The sequence below is a fragment of the Panthera leo genome, chromosome E3, assembly GCF_018350215.1.
Source record: "Panthera leo isolate Ple1 chromosome E3, P.leo_Ple1_pat1.1, whole genome shotgun sequence".
Taxonomy (NCBI): domain Eukaryota; kingdom Metazoa; phylum Chordata; class Mammalia; order Carnivora; family Felidae; genus Panthera; species Panthera leo.
This window is the reverse complement of record NC_056694.1, coordinates 3,649,907-3,672,635: the sequence shown is the minus strand read 5'-3', so window position 1 is coordinate 3,672,635 and position 22,729 is coordinate 3,649,907. Positions and strand designations below refer to the sequence as shown.

Below are 22,729 nucleotides of genomic sequence, written 5' to 3'. Positions count from 1 at the left end.
AAATAAGAAAGCCAAGCCTGAGCCCCGCACCCCAGATTAATGCCAATGCTTTCTGTGTCGCTACTTTAGGGAGAAAACCCCACGGGACGCTCCGGGCTCTGGCAGCGCCTGCCTTTCTCCTGCGCACTCCCAATCCGCCGCAGAGAGGACCCGTGCCGCTGCCGTCCCCTCCCTCGCACGACGGCCTCCGTCTGGGCCTCCGGGGGCCACGGGTGCTCCGGCAGCCTCGCCTCTGCTCGCGGCTAAGTCTGCCCGTGATCCGTTCCTCCAGGCGCTGGGCCGCGGCCTCGTCCCCCACGCCCTCGGCCACGGGCCCAGGAGAGAAGACGGTGCAGGAGAGAAGGAAATAAAAACAAACAATTCCTGAATCATACAATCAGCGGTCTCAACTTGTTTATGTGTTTTGTTTTAAACCACAGCAGGGGCAGGAGACAGAACAGGGAGGACGAGTGCGTCCAGGTGCGGGTGGAGGCCGAGACCGTCCTGTCCGTTTGGCACGTGCGCAGGTCACCGTGGAGCCTTCTTGTCGCGGTCCGCAAGCGGCAGGGGGTCGGCGGTCAGGGCCTGGCTCCAGAATCCCTTATGGCGGGCGTCCCACTCGGCCCGTAGGCAGGCGTCGTCACTCCCCGGTTCCGGGTCCCTGCGGGCCGGCGGCCGTGATCACCCCGGCCTGCGCGGTCACAGTCCCGCTGGGCTCCTCTACGCGCGACCTTTTGACCTCGGGCTCCCCGGTGGAAGAGGCGGCGGAGGCAGCGGTGGCCGGGGCGGTGGCGGTGGTGGCCGCGGCCGCCGCCGGCTCCTCGGGCCCCACCTCGCACACCCGCGTGACCACCACCGGTGTGGATGAGCTCGCCTGGGCCGCCAGGAGTTGTAGGGGGCTGGTGAGGGCTGGGAGCGGAGGAAAGAGAGGTGCGCGTTGGCGAACGGCTGAGGGCGGCACACGGGGAGCCGCTGCGAGGGCGCCAGGCCGACCACGCGGGCACCCGGGTCCCGGCCCCTCGCCGGCTGGGCCTCGAGGGCCGCGCCCTCCCCGACCCGACCCTGCTCTCGCCTGGGGGCCCTCCTCTTGCTGATCTCTGCGGACACCCGGGGCCCCCGCCCCCTCCCTGCAGCTGCACCCCTGCTTCAGTTCCCGCCGGGACTCGCCGCCCACCTCCGGCTATTTTCCGACCCCACGGGTGTGAGCGCTGGGCCGTGAGGACTCTGCCTTCGGCAGGGCGCCGGCCCCGGCCTGACCGGCAAGCCCCCCGCGCCGAGGACACAGAGGGATCGACCGGACGTTCTCGCACGGCAGGCGCTCCGCGCAGAGCGACCGGGCGCAGAGGGGCAGGGGCCGGGCAGGGCCTCACCGTAAGTGCTGCCGGCTAAACTGTTGGTGGGGACCGCGTGCTTCCCGTTCTGAGTGACGGCCCGGACCGGTAGGTGGTGCTGCCCGATGGTCACCGGAGTGGCTGGCTGCAGGATGGTGACCGTGTGGCCGGGGACCCCCGGGGCCATCTGACTGGCTACCGTCTGGATGACGCGGCTAGCGGCGGGGATGGTGGCGAAGGCGATGGTGGGCTTCTCCTCCAGGCCTGCAGGAATACAGTGTGTGCGAACCCCGCGGGCCCGCCACGGCGGCCCGCGCCCATGCCCACGCGAGCCGCGGCAGGAAGTCTGTTTACGGGGGGGGGGATTGGACTGCGGCTTTAAGGCGGCGCTGGGGAAAACACTTTTCTCAAAAGAAAAATCCTACCGACGAAATACATTTGAAACGAGAAAAACGATGAATAGGGTTTTAGGAAAACACTGCCGGAGCCTGAACTTTAACCAACCCGAAACATAAAAACAGACGAAGGGACGGTATCATCTGGAACGAAAAGGTTTGCATCTGGAGTCACAGACTTCCTTCCCCAAAACGCCTTTGTCGTTATGACGCGATCGACAGGCGTGGGGGCTGCGAGAAGGAGGCCCCGGAGTCAGGCTCCCGCCAGCATCTTCCGTGCCACGGGCTGCATTCGCGAGCACCCGTTATTCCTTGGGCCCGACGTGCCTCCCGTAGGAACCTGTAGCGGTTTTTAAACGACTTCCAAGGACTCCCCACCGGGGGCCCCTGAGCAATGCTCCCCCCACCCCCCCACCCCGGCCATGGCCTCAAGCCCCACAGCCCCGCACCGTTTCCTCGGGGTCGCGTACACCCGAAGGCACGACCGCCGAGGAGGGTAAACAGCACGGATTTACAAGGACGCGCTCCCCAAGAAACCCGCAGCAGGGAGACAAGGAGGAGCAGCCTGAGAACCCTCGGCCCCCGGAGGGAGAGCGTGTCCCCAGCACGTGGGCCTTCAGCCTCGTAGCCCAGGCTGACGGGCGACCTTCCGGGCACCAGCCCGGCCCAGGGACCACACGACTGCCTCACCTCTTGTCTCGCTTCCCAGGTCCAGCACGGCTGTGCCCGCCGCTTCGTGGGCGGCTCCTGCCGAGGCCTGGCCGGCGAGGATGTACCCGTTGGCGGAGCTGGCGGACGTGGTGACCACCCTGAGCATGGTGACAGGGGGAGCCTGCTGCACGACGTGGATGGCGTGGCCGGAGGGCTGCTGCGCCGTCACTATGGACGCGGGCATGTAGGCGACGGGCTTGGCAACCAGGCTGGACGGTCGGGGAGGCACGGTCATGATCACCGGCTGGGCGCTGACGGGAGAACCTGCACGGAGGAGGAGCACGGCCGCTGAGCCTGCGCACGCGAGGCCCGCTTCCGCCACGTCGCGTAAAGGCCCCAAACCGCTCTTACCGGGTGCGCTTTGGGAATACCGATACTCTGGAACGGAAGCTAACTTTGACCCGAAGTCAGGGTCGTGCGGCACGGGCGAGCCCTCTCGAGACAGGCACTCTGGGGTCTGCAGGCCGCTGGAGCGAGGGGACATCAGCCCAGGGTGGGTGGGCGAGGCTGGAGCACTCCTACGGAAGCAACGAGAGAACGGAGCGCGGCGGTAAGCACGCGGGCGAGGAACCAAGACGGCACCTGAACGTGAACGCCGGCGCATCCGCGTCTCACACGTCACCTGCGCCAGCTTTTCCTGACGCTCTTCTGCTCTTGCGGAGAGTTTCCAGCACCAGCAACGATGCTGTCCGATACACGGAAAGGCAACCGGGCCCTGAACCCAGCGAACGGGAGGACGCCGCGTTATTCGTGGCTTCCCAGCAAAAGCCACGCTCCAGAGCATTTACTTCCTGAAAGGGACCCGCCAGGCTTCCGCAAAAGTGGCTCGGTGTTCCGTGTGAAAATCACGAGCTCTGCTGGGATGGGCACAAAGCCCCCACCAGGACAGAGGACACACCTACAGGCTATTCATCTCGCAGGAAAGGCCGCTGCCTCCGCCACCGTTCTCTTGGTTCGAAAACGGAGATCCCGTCCGGCTCCTGCCAGTGAGGCTGGCCCAGGACCGGCTACACAGCACGGGGACTCACGTCCCGCGAGCTGAGTCACAGGGTCAACACAAACCCTCAGAGGCAGGACGATGGGACTGCCTGGGTGCAGCTGGGGGACACGGCGGCCTTCACTCTGCATTCATTTATCACCATAAACTCCCTCGTGAATGGCACCCTGGTCTCCCCGGGCACAGACCTGGCACCCTGTCCGCCCCCCTGGGCCCCCAGTCTTCCTTGCTTCTCCCACCTGCCAGCTGGCTCGTCTGACTCCAACCCAGGCCTGGACCCCGTCTGCTCATTCCCATGCTCCAACTGGTGGTCGGCCTGGGTCCCTCCCAGTCCCCGAGGCTGCGACGGTCGTCAGCCCTCTCTAGCAGGACCTTACCCTGCACCAAGCGCACCCTGCTTCCTGCCCGCCTCCCACCCAGCACAAACACACCCACTGCCTCCCTCCTCGGCCACCCGGGCTCTGCAGCCACGAGAGGCCCCCCTCTCCGTAACACACAGCTCACGCGGAGGCCGTGCTGGGCTGCCCTCCCGGCCTGAGGGTTTCCCGCCTGCCACTCCCCTGTGCCACGTCACGAGATGGCGTCCCCAACTCCCAGGGTGACCCTGGGGCAGGCCCGCCCCACGCCCTCCCACAGACACTCCTTATCGGGGTTTCCGGGCAGTGCTGGGCGCAAAAGGCCAGCCCCGTAACCACTGCCCCAGCTGGCGGACAGGCTCATCTACAAGTGAAACGTAGTGCTGGTCACTGCTAGGGTTTGAACTGTGTCCCCAGAAGCCACCAGTGCCTCAGAAGGGGGCCTTGCTTGGAGTCAACTCTTTACAAAAGTGACGGAGTTGGATGAAGTCACTAGGATGGTCCCCAGCTCAGTGACCGGAGCCCTCAAAGGGGCACTCTAGACGCACGCGCCCGGGGAGAACAGGGCGGGATGATGCAGGAGGAGGTCGGGGTGATGCTCCCACAAGCCTGGGGGGCACCGGTCGTGGCCAGCAAGCCCCGGAAGCCGGGACAGGCCTGGAGGAGAGGACGCGACCGGCCGCCCCCGTGGCCTCTGGCCGCGGAAGCGTGGGATAAGGGCGGCTGACGTTTCCGTGGCCGGGCCTGTGGTACTCTCCCCACAAACTAACCCTTGTCACTCTCACAGAATTTCTCTCCATGTTCCCACCAAGCAACGTGGGATCCGGAAAATCTGAGCTCCGTTCAAACGTCCCGAATTCCGACCTCACCAACGTGAACATCGCCTTTGTTCCAATTCCTACTTCGGTCACAGCGTTGGCTGCTGAGAGCTGACAGGTCAGAGGGGCAGCGAGCTGTCCACTTACTCTGCTGTTACAGACCTCACCGGTCCTCAGACAGTCTCGCTCGAGAAATACAGGTGACAGGTTTAAAGTACCCAAGACGCTACTGTGACGAGCCGTCTGTGGAAGCCGGCCCCTGACCGAGGGGTGGCCCAGAGGCTTACCTGGATGACAGCGGCCCGAAGGGCGTGCGGAAGCAGGAGACGCCCCTCTGCCTCCGTTTCCGGAATGCCTGTTCCACGAGCTTCGCTTCTGAGGCGGGGTCTATTCGCCAAAAAGACCCCTTCCCGGGCTCCTCCTGGGAACGAGGGACTTTAATAAAGTAGCGGTTCAAAGAGAGGTTGTGTCGGATTGAATTCTGTGGACAAGCAGAGACATTCGCCAGTTAGCACGCGGCAAAACAAACTCCGTATCTGAACGCGACAGACACGAGACCAAAGATGATGGGACGGCCCGGAGGTGATGCCAGCGAGGGCGCTCCACAGGCCGGCAAGGTAAGTGTGTTTTACTGGCAAGTGCAAAGGCACGGTGGTAGTTTTTTTTCTATCAAAATCGAGCACAGCATTCTTTCCAGAAAAAGTGAAACAGACAAGCCATAGGCCAGGAGTATGTCAAGTCTGAAACCTGTACTAAACCAAGTAGCCAGCGGGAAACAGCGACCGTGGGCAAAACAAGTGAGAGACACAGCTGAGTTAGGTCTGACGGTCCCCGTGCACGCGGGCCGCCGTCTGGGCCCACGTGTGCGCCCATTTCCAAAGTAGCCTGGGACTACGAGGGGCGGTCAGCGTGAAAACGTAACAAGGCATACGTATCGCCCCTCCCTGCTCTGGCCGCTGGAGGGACAGGAGACTATTTTGACTCCCAGGGGCTGTGGCTCATTGGAGACAGACCACAGGTCACCGTCGAGGACGCCCCTGTACCGCTTTCGGGCTTTCAGAACACGACCCGCCCGTGGGCGCCCTTGTTCCGGGGCAGCGGACCCAGAGCCCGGCTTCTCGGGCTCGAGGCCTCACCTGCCAGCCTTTGTCAGCCGTCCGGTAGTAAGGGTAATGCTTGGTGATGTGGGCGTAGATGCCGCTTAGTGTTAGCTGCCTGTCCTGCGCTGACGAGATGGCCTGCACGATCAGCTGAGCGTAGGAGTACGGGGGCTTCGACTCGTCCTGAGGAGACAGGCAGCACGTGGTCAGCGCGTGGGCGGCTCCAGAAGGGCGTCCACGCCCCGGCCGCCCACGGCCCCTCCGGCAGGGCGCCCTTCCCACACGGACCGACGGCTACGGCGTGCCCGCCTAGCCCCGTCCCAGCGACCGCCACCCGCTTCCCCGACGAGCGAGCAGTGCCCCGCGCCTGCCCCACGCGGGGAAGACGCAGAAGTCTCTCACTTCCTCTACAAAAGGATTTCAAAACAGGTATCGGACGGGAAGGAGCCAAGATACACAGCTGTAAGGAAAAACTTGTCATTTTTCCTCAAAGACTAATTAAGTTAACACCCCGAAGCCATCCCGTCACGGGCAGACGGGACGAGGGCGAACAGTAAGGGGGTGCAGGGCGGGAGAGAGCAGCTCCCGCGGTGCCCAAACGTGCCGCCAGGAAGCGGGCTATTCCCGCAGCGCCCCGTCCCCCCCGGGGGCGCCTCGCTTTCACGCCGGCGCCTCCGCGCCCGCTCCGTGCCCCACGCCCGGCCGCCGCGCGGCCACATGCGCCGTGAGTCCCGAGACCTTAGGGCTGTCCCCTCCGGACGCGTCCGCCTGCTGCTCTGAGGCGGCCTTCGCGGCAAACTCTGCGGCCAGCTGCAGGTCTGAGGTCACGTTCTGAACAAAGCGGTAGCCGGAGGACCCCGCTCCGCGTGGACTGGCCGGGCAGGAGTTGGGAACGCTGCGGAGAGAAATGACACGTCCTAAGTTCTTGACCCCGAAAAGGACGACTGGCGGTGCAGGATCTCAGGACCTACCTGGGTGACGCAGGGGGACAGAAACTCTGACCCCCTTCTTCTCTACGTCATGTGACACGGCACCTCCCCTTTGATAAAGGCTGGACCAAGTGTGACTGGAGACAGTTCGTGTCCACGCACAGCAAGCGTAGCAGCAGTTTCTGCTTGCGGTGGGCAGCTGTGGGCCCTGATAGGCAGGTTTCCGGGACGGCCACCGGGTGGCTCCCGTCCCCACTGCAGACAGCCGGGCTGACCCTGCCCGTGGCTGCTGTCGGGCACTCACGGGCCCACACGAGGGCGCTGTGGGCAAAGGCTGGGGAGCCGTGGCGTTCAGAGAGGGCGTGAGCACCTCTGGGTCGGGCCCTCCCCAGTTCCTCCGGAGCCACGGCCACGGCTTCGACCTCTGTCACTCACGTTGGCTGTGAGTGGAACCACCTATGGCCCAAGGCCACTCTCGTTCCCGGCGGGTCCCGAGTGGCTTGCAGGGCCCCCGGCCGCTTCCTTGCTGGAGCCCGCCCGGCCCGGCTCACCGGCGGGCTCTGGTCTCGTGAACAAGGTGGACTTTGGTTATCAAACTACAACAACATTCTCATTTTGAAAACCAGTTCTGTCATAAAATTTTCAGAGGCAACAAATGACACTGGGAGTGGGTGACAAGCCCAGGTAAAGGTGCCCCTGCTGGGACCTGACCAGACCACGGACGGGCCCCCGGCTTCAGGAGAGCTCCTGCAAAGCCAGTACCCCAGCAGGAACCATCCAGAAGGCCCCAGTTTTCTGAACACACACCATGTGCTCTGCCCCATTTGCCTGCCTGAGTGTCCTGCCCCTCAGTGTCCAGAACCTTCCTCCTCCCCCGGGCGCAGGACGGCAACCACCGGCTTATGGGTCTGTCTCCCTTTGGTAAAGGCAGGAAACAATTAAAAAAAAGCAACTTTTTCTTAACTGAATTTGGAACCAAATACACAAACCCCAAACTTACAACATGAGGCGTGAGGGGAAGACAAAGGAGGTCACTGGTGCCACGTTCACGTACTCGAAACCCAGCTGCTCAAATACAGTCACCGCACGTGGCACCAGGCGGTGGTTCAGCGGTCACGCAACCCTGACGTGAGGACTTTTCCCGAAGGTTCTGCCCTGCACTCTGCCAAACGGTGCGGCAGCACAGAAGGCACCCGCCAAAGGCAGCCCCATCAACCCCGCATCATTCCCAGACACGCTCCACGCCCCGTCTGGACCTGAACGCAAATAAAGCCAAACGGTGAACCTTCCTCCAGAGCACGAGGGACGAGACCCGGAAACATACCTCCCGGACACGGATTCACACCCGGCCGGGTGGCTGGTGGACCCATAACCGCGTGCCGCCCTCACAGTGGAGAGGACACACGGCGGCCCGTGGGCTTAGGCTCACGGGCTCCCGCCGCCCGTCCCAAGTCACCGTTTTGTAAAAGACTATAGAAAACTTGCACTGAACTCACTGAACTCAGAGAAAAGGCTGTCTGTCATTCACCAAAGAGAGATTGCAAATGGAAGTGACGTATAGGGTAGCAAAAGCAGGCCCATGAAAAGGAGAAGTGGGGGCGGCCCCATAGCACTTTCTACGGCGCCCGGCGGCTCGTGCTGGCCAGCGCTCCTGGGGGCACGCAGAGGGGCAGGTTTGGGCCCAGAGCTGCCCAGCAGGCCCGTCCCAGGTGGACGTGTGTTTGTGCGCACAGCCCTGCGGCCTCAGAGCAGCTAGCTCTTCTCCGTGAGCCCCAATCAGCTGTCCCCGCAGGCCGCCTCGGCCGAGAGGGCTGTGCCTGGTACCCGGCCGCCCTGATCTCACACCGCCATCTGAAGGGAAGGACGACAGAGAGAGGCCACGTGAGCTTAGGGAGGCCTCAGGCAGAGCAAAGTTCAGTTCAAGGACAGGCCTCAGAGGAGCAGGTGTGGGGTGGGGGCCTGGGGGCCTGGGCTTAAAGCCAGGCTCCCGCCCTGGGGAAACCCACCCAGACATTCAGAGTTCCATACCAGAGCTGGAGCCGACCCCACTGAAAATCTCCCTGACTACTAGCAAAATCTGGAAAGCATTCTCCTTCTTCTTCTTCTTCTTTTTTAAGTAGGCTCCAGGCCCAACATGGGACTTGAACTCATGACCCCCAGATCAAGAGTCGCGTGCTCTACGACTGAGACAGCCAGGGGCCCTGGAAAAAGTTCTTAAAGTATAAACGCACTTGTGTATCTCTAGAGGGGACGGGACAGAGAGGACACGGTGGGGCCCTCCTCGGATGCCAGACTTCAGCAAAGAACTACTCCCTTGGTGGGGGGGGGGGGTGTCCCCAACTGCCCAGGAACACGGGACATCTGAATTTGAGCACCGGAGAGCAGCAGCTGAGTCCCAGCAGCCGTGACCTACCAGGCGTCACGTAAAACAAGTGTCTGTTGTTCCCGACCCGAGATTAAAGGTGGAAACGAAGCTGAACGTGCATTTCAGTCCACTGCTCACCGACCCCCCTCTTATGGGAAAAGTGCTCCTGAGTCACATTTTTGTTTCAGGCGAGAGAGACTTAAGGTGCTGAGTGGCGGCCACCCTGGACTGGGGCCACTGTCTCGCCAGGGCAAACCCAGACTGGCTCTGACAGCCCAGGCCTGGAACGTCGACCTCTGTGACCACGCAGGTCACAGCTGCCGATGACACTGCGTCCTATGTTTACAAATACTGGAAAAGAAGGAACAGCCTGATGGGAAAGTGCATCTTACTGTGGCGATAAGAATTCAAGCTGAGAAAGACCAATCGGACAGGAGGCCAGCCCAGGAAGTCCGCACATGGAAGGATGTGGAGTGTGGCCTTGACCTCATCCCCAGAAAGGCACAGACCGCATTTATGAGCGGTGGGAAGGCTGCTAAGGCACTTTTGAGGGGCAAGGAAACGCTCTTAAAATCTTAAAAAGAGGATAAAAGGAAGTTCAATAAAGGATGGGAGGGGAGAGCCTTCCAGGAAGCTGGCGGGAGAGGCGGGAGAGGGGGTAAGGACACAAGCGGAGGCCCCCCGGCAACAGTAAGGTCGTCACGGACCCACGGAGTCTTGAGCTCAGAGGGCAAACGGCAGGTCCAAAAGGGTCAGCATCCAGAGGGGCACCGGACTCGTTAACAGCGACACTCAAAGCCAGAAATGACTTTAAATTCCGAGGGAAGAATGTGTCCCACTGAGAATTCTCCACATAGTGCAACCAAGAAAAACGATGATTTCCTACATTTACTTGTCCTGTACCCCTTCCCAGGAAGCAACCGGGGGACGTTCTCCACTAAAAGCAAGGAGCAGGTTGGGGAGACCTGCTGGGCACAGGGAGTCAAGGTCAGAGGTGCCCCAGGCTGGGTCCAGGCGGAGGGAGCCCGGGCTCCTGAGGAAGAACCCGGCAGGTGTGAGGGCCGCGCGGGGCAGAGGGTGGCCGTGCTGGGCACAGGGACGTGGAGACAGCACCAGACACAAACTCCCGGCAGAACCGCCAACGCCCAGACAGGGCACGGTGGGGGCTGGGGCTGCCACCGGCCCACTCAGAAAGCACCGCTGCCCACTGCACCCACAGCCCTGGTGCCATCCTCTCGGGAGCACGGGGCGGGCAGGCACGACAGAACCCCTATTTCCAGCTAGGAGGTCAACGCGGCACACGCCGAAACCCGAGAAGCCAAGAGAGCCGCGTCGCGGACCGCGCAGAGGTAAGCAAACCGGCAGGGCGCTCGGGGTGGGGGCAGGACGGCCACGACGGTGCCACCGCAGTGGGCCAGGCCAGGCCAGTGCTCCTGTCACCACGTGCGGAACGCTTCAGTTCGTCTGCCACCTCACGTCCTCCCCGGATAAAAACCAGCTTTTTGAAAGCTTAAGGGAAATCAGTTAGTGCCGGCACCATCCCTGCGGGCACCAGCCAAACACCATGCTCGCCCGCCGTACAGTCTGCTGGGCCTCGGTTTCTGATCTGTGAGCGGGGACGGCAGCGCCTGGGTCTCCCAGCGTCACGGTGGACACGAAGGGCAGACGCGCGTCCAACCCTCAGCACGCCTGGCGTGAGCGTCGGTAACAGTTCCTGTTTTCATTACTGTTCTTGTGGCTCGTGACTCTTAAAGAGCCTATTTTATTTCACTTTTTTTTTTTTTTAGAGAGAGAGATGGTGTGCACTCAAGCAGGAGAGGAGCAGAGAGAGAGGCAGAGAGGGAATCTTACTAGGCAGGTTCCACGCTCAGCACGGAGCCTGACGTGGGGCTCGATCTCACGACCCTGGGCTCATGACCTGAGCTGAAATCAAGAGTCAGACGCTCAACCGGGGCGCTGGACGACTCAGTCAGAGAAGCGTCCGACTTCGGCTCCCGTTCACGAGTTCGAGTCCTGCATCAGACTCCGTGCCGACAGTGTGGAGCCTGCTTGGGGTTCCATCCCTCTGCCCCACCCTCCCCCACCCTCTCAGAAATGAATAAACGTTAAAAAAAAAAGGCCGATGCTCAACCAACTGAGCCCCCCAGGCACCCCAAACAGCATACCTTAAACAAAATAACCAAATCTGAGAAATTCACTGCCTCAGCGTAAGATGCGCAGCTGACTCGGAAAGCGAGACCACCGGGCATGGCCCCTGAGAGGAGGACACCAGAAAGGGCTCGGATGTCGCCCGGGAGGGAACTCACAAAACACTCGTGCGGCCCCTGCGGTGTGGCGACGCGGAAAGGCTCCCAAGACCTGGCGCGAGAGGGGAAAGGGTCGTGCGGAGGACACTGGGCCGCACGGGGCCTTCGTGGGGGGGACCGACTGCCAGCAGCCCCCATGAGAACGTCTGGAGCGGGTGCACGCCGCGCCCCCGTCCCGGGAACGCCGGTGCGGGGAAGCTGCGCTCCCAGAGATGTCTGAGCTCCGCGTGACGCTTAACGGCACTGCTGTCACCTGCAAGACGTGAAAGAACCGGCGAAGAAAATCCAGAGGCCAGCTTCTGAGACCTGTCTTATCGATTCAGGTAAACGCAACGCTGTGAAGTCCTGGGAAGCGACTTCAAGGGCCCGCCTGGTTTCTGCAGCGCGTTTTGCCCCGGTGCCCAGTCCGCGAACCGGCCCGAGTTGCTCCTCGGCCGGGACTTAACCAGGTGTGCACGTCCCAGGGGCGGCCCGGCTCGAGCGGACCTTGCGGGGAGGCCACCCCCACGTCCCCCTCAGCTGCAGGCCTCCGGCTCCTTCCCGCTTCCTGCTTCCCAGCGTGCGAGGCCTGGGCAGGGCCCTGTCCCCAGGTCACGTGCCCGCGGGAGCAGCAGCACAGCAGGCCGCCTATGCACACGGCCCTTATGCACACAGCCAGCCTTTATGCACACGGCCGGCTGGGGCCGGGATTAAGCGTGAACCTTCAAAGGGCCCCCCCTGAGAACCGGGAAACGGCCACCCTGGGAAAGACAAGAACTTTCTCTCGACATGTTGGAGCCCGAACACACCCTGGCCCCGATTTCGGCCGAAGGGAAAACATAAAGTATGGGGAGGGCCCACCTTTCTGTGTGGATGAACCAGTTTTATCTCCCTGGAGTTTTCAGACAGGGAAAGGTGGGGGTGTGAGGTCCACAGGTACAGGTGCTCGGAGGTCAAGTGGCCTCCAGATGGGCCACAGGGGACAGGGCTCCCCGACCGGCGGGCCAGGATCCCTGCTGGCCTGAGTGGAGAGCCACACTCACCCGCAGGTCGTGCCGGAGCACGTGCAAAGGCTGTGGCGGCAAGCCGTGACTGACCGTGACCCTGACGCAGGAAACGTCACCCCAAGGAAGGGCCCGAGTCTGCCTTTCTCCCGGGGACGGAGAGCGGCCGAGCTCTATCCAGTGACGAGGTGGACTGGCGATCGAAGACCACGGTTAAAGGTGGTTTCGTTCTGAAACCAGCAGCTTAGACTCCGCCAGACTCCACAAAACAAACTGCTCTGGTTTCCGTCTCGACCTTGCAAAAGTTCAAGAAGCGCCTTCTTAAAAGGGACAGCTCCTGAGGCTGGCTCTCGGCGAAGACTAGCCCCTCTCCTCCTGCGCTGCCTTTTCTCTGGCTTCTGGTCGGCACGTTCCCCAAAACTCAACTCTGAGAGCCTTTTTTATACTGGTCTCTCGCTTTGTAAAACCCAGAAAATGATTAACCAATTTCTCCTGAAAACACCACTTCTTTGCAAAGCAGAAAAAAAAGTCAATAAAATGTTGCTGAAGACAGCAGAATTTATTTCAAAGAGCTTCATTCATTTTCTGGGTGGAGTACATCAGCACAAAAAAAAAACACACACACACACACACACACAAAAACCACCCCACACAACACAAACAAACGCCCAAAAACAAAGCAAAAACCCAACCACAGGCGCACCACACCCCCTAGCCAGCAGGGGGGTGGGGAGGGAAGCAGAAAAAGGCCAAACAGAAAGGAAGGCAGGCGGGGTCCAGAGGGCGGGGCAGGGCTGTTTATTAGCAAGAATCGAGAATCTTCCTACAGGGACTGCCTCTCACCACTCCACTTGGAAAACCTTGGAGGAGACAGGGGCTCTGGCTGGGCAGGGTGCTGGAGAAACCAGGTCCAGGGGGGGAAGCAACCCAAACAGAGGCCCCCAGGCGGCCCGGGGCGGGCGGGGATCCAGGCACACAGGCCAATGGCGCGAGCGGGGACACAGGCACACCAAACTAGGAGAAGAGGAACCTCTCCTCCTGCTGTGCTGTCAGGAGGGACGGGGGCTGTGACGGCTGCTCACTCAGGGCCCCAGGCTGACAGCCGCAGCCTCGTCCCCTACCCGCCACCCCCCCACCCCCCCCCGCAGCTGCAGGGAGGGGGCATCCCAGGGAGGAGGGGAAGGGTGGCTGGTGTTTGTAAACATGAGGCTCCACCCCGGCACTGGCCAAAGTTGAACAGGATCTTGGCTAGCAAAACCACAAGGGCCCCGAGGTTTCTAAACACTCGATTGGATTCCGCGGCGCTGAGATAAATGAATGTAAACAGAAATCCTTTCTGTGATACTTTAAAGGCCAAAAACGGAGAGGGCCAGTCCCAAAGTGACTACTTTCTCCCCCAAATATCCTGCCAGATGAAAAAGAGAAGCAGTCTCTCCTGGGGGTGGGGACACAGCCACCGGGGCCCAGCCCAGGACCCTCAGGAGCCTGTCTTAACCGCTCCACTGCTCCGGGAGGGACCACCTCCCTTCTGACACAGAAGCAAAGTCAGCGCGCGGGCTTGAATAGCTTCCCCGGGGGGCTACTGCGTTCATGTGGAACACGACTGGGAAAGACATCTATTTTCTGAAGCCCTCCAGGTACAAACCAGCACATTTTTCTTCCTTCAAAAGCATCCATTTGGCTGGCTTGTGAACCGATTATCAACAACCCCGCGCCCAAGGCCCTCCGCGGCCCCACCCCACGGCGGGACCAGCCCTCGGCTGCCAGCAGCGTGGGCGCGAGACAGCCTCGGCCGCCGTGCCCACCGCTGCGTCGGGGGCAGCTGGGTGGAGGTGTCAGCCGTGTTACGTCCCTGCATCAGCGTCAGGGAGACGTAATTCGCCCGTCCGGAGCGTACAATTCAGTGGTTCGGGGCGTGTTCCCACGCCGCGCAATCCTCACCGCTCTCCGATTCCAGAGCACTTCTGTCACCCCAGAAAGGACCCCCGGGACGGGTGGCAGGCCCCCGGCAGCCCCCCGTGTTCTCCAGATCCGTCCGTTCTGGACGTCTCCTGCCAAGGTTGCATCTGCCTGTTTTCACGGGCCACCCGCGTCATACCAGCTTATCGGTCCCTCGCTCCTCGTTTGCGGCCAGGTAACGCTCCGCGGTAAGGACACTCCTCGTTGTACTCGTCCACCCCGTAGCTGACAGACGGCCGCGTCGTCTTCCCGTTGGGGCTATTATGACTCACGGTGCCCCGAGCCCTCGTGTGCAGTGTCTGCCCGGACCTCACGCTCCGAGTCGCCAGGTCACGTGGTACATTGTGAGGCGGAGCCAGTCTGTTTCCCAAAGCGGCCACGTCACTTCACGGCCCGTAACCTTTTCAAATCTCGGTATGAACTACACACATACGAGTCGGCGTAGGAACGTTTTCGTAGTGGGAGCATAAAACTCACGTTCTAGGGGCGCCCGGGGGGCTCAGTCAGTTAAGTGTCCGACTTCGGATCAGGTCATGACCTCACGGTCCGAAAGTTCAAGCCTCACCTCGGGCTCGCTGCTGTCAGCGCAGAGCCCGCTTTGGATCCTCTGTCCTCCCCCGTTGGCTGTCTCACTTTCTCTCTTTCTCCCTCTCTCCCTCTGGCCCTCCCCTGCTCATACACACTCTCTCTCTCCCAAAAATAAAACAACTTTAAAGAAAAAAACCCACGTTCTAGGTTAAACTCAAGTGAGCTGTCTGAAAGAACAACGAGATCACGCGCCCAATGGTGGGTTTCAGAACGGGGCCATAGGGCCATTCTAGAAAGCTGGAAGGAGCTGAAGAAGAGGCAGCCTCCTTGTAGAGCTGCAGGACGAGGCTGAGACGGGGCAGGTGTGGACGGCGCTGAACACAGGACCCAACACACACGTGGTTCTCCCGAGCCTGCAGATCTGGCCTCAGCGACGACCACCCCCCCCCACCCCCCCCAACCCCACCCCCCGCTGCTCCCGCTGACTGGGTACACGGCCAGAAGCAGAACTCAGGTCCCAGCCTTGGGTTCTAGGCCAGGCCAGGTTCAACACTGCCCCTACCATCCTCTCCGTAAGAGAAAGACACACCTGCTCGCTGGCCCTGCAGGCAACGCGCTCGACGCCAGCTCAGGGCAAACGGTTCCCAGCTCGCGACCGACACGTCCCAGCAGGAAGACAGAAGGCGCAAGTGGGGCATGATTCTTACACGAAGGCCGAGTGGCACACGGCTCCAGAACCCAGGCCCGCCAGAGTGTGGCTGCGTGGCGAGGGAAGGCTGCCGGGACGGCAGAGCGCCCGCCCGTGCCGCGGCGGTTTGCAAAGTGTGGCTCAGAGGCACCCCTGAGGATCCGAGACCCCGCCGGGAGGCCTGTGAAAGCAAAACCATCTTCGCAGCAAGACGAAGCCACAACCTGCCTCTCCCAGGGCTGACACAGTCACCAAGGCGGCAGCCGCAGGGGAAGGTACCGGTGCGGGAGCCGAGGCACGGCACCGAGGACACGGGGGTCACTGCACCTCTGGGGTCACACACGCAGCGAAGAAGAAAAAGAAAGCGAGTTTCGCTGAAAATGTCCCTAATGAAGCAGCCAAGTACTCCATTCAACCTGTGTTAAACGGTGACCCTCAGACACGTCTTTCACTGGGCTTTGTGACGACACAGCAGAGGGCAGGACCTGAGTGGCACAGGGAGTCGAGAGCCCGCCCCGCCCCTCTGTGCGTGATCCCCCACGGCCTCCCCCCGAGGGTCCTCTGTGCACTGCGCCACGGACGAGAGTCCTGAAACCTCACCAATAGAATCGAGAAAAACAAAGTTCCAATCCTGGTACGCACAGGCGACTTCGCAACGTTTTCAGTCTTTAAAGAACTCACGCCCGTGCCTGTTTTCACGCAAGCCCTGAGTCCACACGGCTGCCGCCTGAAAGAGTGAGTCAAGAGGCAGTGACTCCTCCCTCACCAGACGAGAGAATTCTCCAGACGGGTTCTGTAAGGAGTCAGGTCCCTCGGACGCACTTAAAATAGTTTCAAAATTTCCAGCCACGCCCCGCTTTCCAGAGAGACACAGGATGCTGTAGGAGACCTGGGTGACCCGCGTCACCGTGCTCTTTCCCAGACAGACTGTCAGGGCGCAGGGACCCTGGTCCTGTGGCGGGGACCGCGTGGCCAGGGCTCGCGGCCCGCGGACAGGCCAGGGCAGGCCGCTCACCTGATGGTGCCGGTCGGGGAAGGGACGGGGCTGACCAGGCTGCGGAGATCCGGCTCCGGAATGTGAATCTTCAGAGGGGAGATCTGCGGGTAGAGGGGCCGGAGGGGAGACGCCGGGGCCTCCTCCTGACGGTACAGCGACGTGAACTGGATCTTGATGGCCGTGCTAGGGAACCGAAGGGTGCACCTGCAAGGGAAGGGGGAGCACACGTCAGCGCGGGCGAGATGCGGAGGAGGGCGGAGAGTCGGGGGCGGGGGGAGGGTTCTGGATCGCCAGGTAACGGAGCCCCCACCGTCCGTCACTCTGGGTTCACAGAGCGAACCAGAAATCCTCTTTCTGTCGCGGTCACGGACACTCGCTGACGCGGATACGGGTTCTTCTTTCCCTGCACGTGTGAAGAGAGACACAGACCCCGACGGGGCCCCAGCGGAGCTTCGGACACACAGAGCCACCTCCCGTCCCCTGGGATGGCCGCAGGGGGACCTGAGGGGGGTTCACTGGCTCGCAGACAACGCCCGTCTGCAAACTGAGAAGCCATGGTCGCCGTTCACACGGCGAGCTGACACACAGACGCCCACGCTGCGGCTGCGAGACGCTGCGAAGCGTGACAGAAGTGGCAGGGCCCCCTCCCCAGGCTGGCGGGAGCCTCACGGAGAAACGGGACCGTGGGCCGGACTTTGGGCCCCGGTTCTCCTGCGGGCAGGTGACTGCGCGCAAGCAAACCCAGCCTCGCGCATCCCAGTCAAGCCCCGCGTGCCCCCGCGCGTGTCACAGGAACCCAGGGTGGCCTCCTTCCGAGAAACGTCTGCCTTTAAAATCCAGACATCACTCATCCAGCGCGCCCTCTGCCTTCTAGACGGACGGGCCCTCAACAAGTCACAAACAGAAGCGAAGACCCAAGGGCCAAAGGAGGGCAGGCTGCCCACACACCCCCGCGGCAGTCTCGCCGGTGGCAAGTGCTTAGAAAAGGCTCTTCGGGAAAAGCGGGGGGTGCGGCGGGGGGGCTGGAGGCGGCACACGTGGGCTCCCACCCCCGACGCGCGCGCCACAGTCTCGGAGAGGCGTTGCCGTCGCGCCAAGCGAGTCACAGCTCGGGCGCGGGTCAGGGTCGCCCCGGGGGCAACGGTGCCGGGCCACCGCCGGCCGGCTGCCGGCCCCCTCCTGCCGTACTTCCGGCTCGGTACCCGCGTTTACGCAGCAAATACACCTCCAAACTGCCATGGACGCGGCCGACGCCCCCTTTTCCTCTCAGTCAAGTAGTTTTTAAAAAGCGAGATTTAAGCACAGGTCAAAACAGGTCCTGAGACCACGCGAGGCCGCGAACGGGCCCGCTGCGAGCCCACAGGTACGCCTGGGCCTTGCACCGGGGAGGACGGCTTCTCGCGAAAGACTCAGCGACGCAGGCAGGCATCCGCTCTGACGGCCAAGCTGCCTGCGCCTCACGGGGGAGACCGGCAGCAAACCGGCCCGACCGGCCGGGACCCATTCTTCCAGAGACACCTGGGCGCAGGGGCTGGGCGTCTCGGCAAAGGGGGGAGACCCCGCAGCCGGGCCGCAGACTCCCAAGACTCTGACCCACAGGCGCCAGGTCTGTATTTCCGAACCTAAAACCAGAACGAGGGGATTCTGACGCGGTTTCCCGCTCCCGGGCTGATTGTGGGGGATGCGGTCTAAACGCCAGCACGTCAGGGTGGGGGTGGGGGCGGTCTGTCCCGTCACGTCAACATCGCCCCCGCGGTTCTGCCTAAGGCCACCCGCGGCCATTTCAAAATATTCGGTAATCTTCTTCTTGCAAAAGCCACGGTCTGAACCGTTTGATGTCGCTTCCACGTCCCTTAGCTCTCCCACAACCCAACAGACGTTTCCTTCATGGGTATTTTGGCCAGGAAGGTACGTCACACCTTCTCCTATGACGATGAGGCCCGTGGTGTCTCCAGACCTGGAGGCCTGTCGGCTTCTGAGGGCACAGAGCCCACATCCGTCCCAGCTCATGCCCGAGGGTGGGCCGCCGTCCCCGAAACAGAGGGGGGAGGAAGGAGCCGGAACCGGGAATGTGGCCGAGGGCTCCACACGCGCACACCCCCGTCCTGCAGGGTTGGCAACGGAAGCGATGACGAGGAACGTTTACAGACAGCTTCTCCGTCCTCTCCTGTCCCTTCCTTCGGCAGCTGCACATCCTCACGGCGAGGGGCTGCCACCCGCCAGCAGGGCGCGCGGATGGAGTTCCGTGCCCCGCGCCGCGAAAGCCCCCACGCTAACAGGAGGTCAGAGCGAGATCAGAGTGTACTAGAGTCGCCCGGGCAGCCAGAGGGAGGATGTGGCTTTGGCCCATGACAGAGGTCGCAAGGCAGAGGGCGATGTCAGGAACAGGGCTTCGGGGGAACACAAGAGCTGGGGGCGCGGGATCCCTGGACCCGGAACAGGAAAGCCAGGCTCCGGGCGGGAGGGTCTGGCCCGGGGCTATACCACTGCGGGACCAGAGGGCGAGTCTCAGCAGGTGATGGAGGCGCCCAGCGAGGGCACCACTTCCGGGTCCGGTGCTGACACACAGGGGGCCAAGGCGAAGGAAGAGGGTGATTTAGGGCCCCACCTCACCTCCAGGGAGCTCAGTGCCCTAACCTCTACGGGGTTCGGTGTTCTTGGCCTACAAAAGCAGACGCTTCGAACAGAAGAGATGATCTCTTAGGCACTTTCCAGCTCAAAAACCAAAGGTTCCAGATAACAACACGCGCACGGGTGGACTTCTCAGTAAAACAAAACACAACATTTCGTGGGTCAGGGATTTCGGTCAGCAAATTCGTAGCGAAATCGAACACCATCCAGAACTGATTCAAACAGGGCAATTTCCTACCGGAAGAGTCATTTCCAATTAGGGTTTAACAATAAACATTTTCATATTATTTGCTGTAACAGCTATTTCAAAAGCAGCTCCTGACTCGCTCTTCCAAAAATTATCCCGAGGCAGACTGTCTCCTACCTGGGAGAAACACCAGGAAGCTACGTAATTTTAAACAGACATCTCCCCAGGGTGCTCCCGGGTTCGCCAATTACTTCTCTCCCTACAAAACTTTCATTCTGGGTTAGGGCCCTAGTTGGAGTTTTAATGAGCATGTTTTGTAATTAAAGCTATTCTCTTGGAGCTGTTTCCCTTTCGATCTCACCCCAACCATACGCTGCACACCTGCCTTCAGTGCCCGGGACCCCGACCGCAGGTAAGCCTGTGTGTCTAGAACTCACTAGAAATCACCGCCCCGGCCTGCAGCACAGCTCTGCCAGGGAAGCGCCTACCTGGGAGGGCCAGCCCCTCAGATCTCCCCATAGCATCCTTGTCCTGATGGACAGAGACAAAGCGGGTGGGTGGCGGCCTAGGGCTGGGGGGAGGGGTGGGGCGGGGGAGCCGGCTTGCAGGGGTGGTATAAACCTTCTAAAATTGATTATGGCAGGAGCTGCCCACCAGACTAAAAACCACTGAACTGGACAATTTAAGTGGGTTAGTTGCGTGCTATGTGAATTGTAGCTCATTTGAGCTCTTCTGAAAAAATGTTCTTGCCCTTGAGCCCTCATGCTTGGGGTCTGCCCCAGGCTCGCAAAGGTCCTGGGGCCATCTGGGCGCCAAAGGCTCCTGGGTGATGCCTTGGTTCCCCGGAAGCGGCCCTATTCAGCATCAGGTCAAAGATCACAGCACGGAAGTCTGGCTCTGCTGCTGCTCAAGCTCGAATGAGCCTAAGTGATTTGGGGGGCCGGGGTGCTGCTTACCCTCACTTCCGCCTGGGCCTTACGTGGGAATCCCACTGCCTGCCCTAACAGCCAGGAAATTGTTGCAGATGAAAGTGGCTCATTTAATCCTTTACTGATACAAATATAAGTACCATGGTCTTCATCTTAGACCCAAGAAATAATCAGAAAGAGAAGGAAGTACAGGTGAAAGCTTCCAGAAAAGGGTTTGTTTTTTTTTTTAATTTTTTTAAAGGCAATAGAGATTTCATCTCCAGAGCTGTTACTGCCCCCACTCCCCGGGGCCCGCCTCTCGCCCCACCGTGTCCCCGCAGAGAGGGTGACCCACAGAAACACTCCTGGGCATCTCACAACGAGCAGGCAAGGACATCCCACGCTGCAAACGAATGACTGAAATTCTGCAGGCCAACCAGGGCTCCCCCAACCTTTCTCACACCCCCCAGCGGATGGCACAGGGGGCAGACCCGGCGTCTGTGGCCCTCGTGAAGCCCATCGGACAAGGAACCTGCCAGCCGACCACCCCGGCACTCGCGGCAGCGGTCAGCGGTCAGCGTGAGCACCTCGCTCTTAAACGTGGACAGGGAGGGACAGACATCTGGGAAGCATCTGCAACAGGAAGCCAGGGACCAGACAACCGGGGGGCCCAGAGGAAGCAGATAACTCAGGAGCAGAGGGGAAGGCAGACCACCTGTGTCTCCCAGCTGCCCAAGGGCTGAGGGCCCCAAAAGGCACCCCCTGGACAACCAGACGTACACGGAAAATAAATCTTGGGAAGGAAGGCTGGATGAGACGGGAAGTCACCTCCCGAAAAGACAAAGACAACTGGTGGCTCAGGCCGGGAGGTTCACATGTGGACAAGACCCACTCCTCAGAGAAGCCCTTTCAGGAAGCTACGGGGAGGAAGGCTCCTGGTCCCACAACACAGACCGTGGCCTCCGAACCGCACCTTGCTTCCCGGCCATCACAGAACCCAGAGCTTGCTGCAAGGCAGCTGGGGACGTCCCCAAGTTTGATTCCAAACACAGGCGCTGTTTCACCAGCAGGAAGTGAGGACACGAACGTCAGAAGCTGGAGGCTGTGCACCTTCCCCCGCGGCAGCGGACAGCGGGCCCCGTGCGACGGAGCCCGCCACCGTGACCGGACACGTGGGGACGTGCAGCGTCGGTGTCCGCGGGGACGCCCAACGTACGGGCTGCAGCACTGGGAAGGGCCCAGGCTTTCTCACCGGGCTAGAGAATGGGGAACCAGGCTGCTGAGCCTCGAGCTTCGGGGCCCCCGGGATGGAGCAGACAGGCCCACGCCTGATACCAGTAACTGAAAGACCCGTTTTCCAGGATGAAACCTGGCACCGGAGGCCCCCTGCCGTGGTCCCTGGACGCGGACAGGACCCGAGCAAGCAGCCGGGGCGCCTACCGGGCTTCTGCGGAAACTGCAGCCCAACAAGCCACAAACCCGGCCCGCGAGGTGCGACCTTCCCACCCCGCCCTGCATCAGGTGGGACGGGCCACTAGGAAGTGCATCAGCTCCCGGGCCCGCTGCAGACGGGGCCAGGGAGGCTGGTGGGCAGAGATCCTTCCAGAATGCAGATGGAGGGTTGGGCCCTGTGGGGCACAGGCTTGGAGAATGTCCGTGACCGGTGGGTGGGTTTCCTGCTCTTCTTTTTCCCAAATAAGAGCTGGGATCACCTGGAGCGCCCTGACAGAGGGGCGCGCTTGTCACCAGAGATCCTGGATTTTACGGGCTGCAGTCACCGAGGGGGGCTTGGGGCTGACTCCTGTAACGGTGGGGATGAGTGTTTTTATGTTGGAAGAAGGGACATAAGCATGTGGGTGGTCAAAAGGCGGACTCTGACAGCGACAGCCAGTCCCCTGGACACACGTCCTCTCTTGCTCTTACGGTGAACTAGCTGGACAGCTGTGCACACTTCTCTGCCTCTCCTGCAACCAAGGGACTGTGCTGGTCAGTGGGATGTGAAGACTTACGCCCTGAGGAGGAATAGTGTCGCCACTTCTTCCTTTCCCCTTGGCCACACGGCCAGTGTAATGGCAGGAGCTGCAGCAGCCGTAATGGGCCATACAATAAATGGACATCGGGTAACAGGACAACATAACAGAAAAGAGCTTGCAGCTGCTGTGTCAGCTTAGATTAAGACTGTTACGTGCAAAAAATAACCAGCTTCACCCTGGGTTTGTTTTCAATGTTTAGTTTTCAGAGAGAGAGAGAGCACAAGCAGGGGAAGGGCAGAGAGAGAGAGAGAGAGGGAGGGAGGAAGGGAGGGACAGAGCACAAGCAGGGGAAGGGCAGAGAGAGAGAGAGAGAGAGAGAGAGAGAGAGAGAGTGCACAAGCAGGGGAAGGGCAGAGAGAGAGAGAGAGAGGGAGGGAGGAAGGGAGGGACAGAGCACAAGCAGGGGAAGGGCAGAGAGAGAGAGAGAGAGAGAGAGAGTGCACAAGCAGGGGAAGGGCAGAGACAGAGAGAGAGAGGGAGGGAAGAAGGGAGGGACAGAGCACAAGCAGGGGAAGGGCAGAGAGAGAG

The 22,729-nt window shown here is 61.3% G+C and overlaps 1 protein-coding gene across 1 annotated transcript in view; it reads right to left on the bottom strand.

Moving 5' to 3' along the window:
• Positions 1-378: 378 nt before the first annotated feature.
• FOXK1 (forkhead box K1) overlaps positions 379-22,729 on the bottom strand; it is a 64,194-nt gene continuing 41,843 nt past the window's right edge. Inside the window, exons 2-9 of the mRNA XM_042922754.1 lie at positions 16,461-16,646; positions 6,426-6,582; positions 5,724-5,870; positions 4,875-5,068; positions 2,768-2,934; positions 2,396-2,680; positions 1,350-1,574; positions 379-888 (exon numbers count right to left, since the gene is read on the bottom strand). Of these exons, the coding sequence (XP_042778688.1) occupies positions 620-888; positions 1,350-1,574; positions 2,396-2,680; positions 2,768-2,934; positions 4,875-5,068; positions 5,724-5,870; positions 6,426-6,582; positions 16,461-16,646 (1,630 nt within the window). The 3' untranslated portion in view covers positions 379-619. The remainder of the gene's footprint in view (positions 889-1,349; positions 1,575-2,395; positions 2,681-2,767; positions 2,935-4,874; positions 5,069-5,723; positions 5,871-6,425; positions 6,583-16,460; positions 16,647-22,729) is intronic.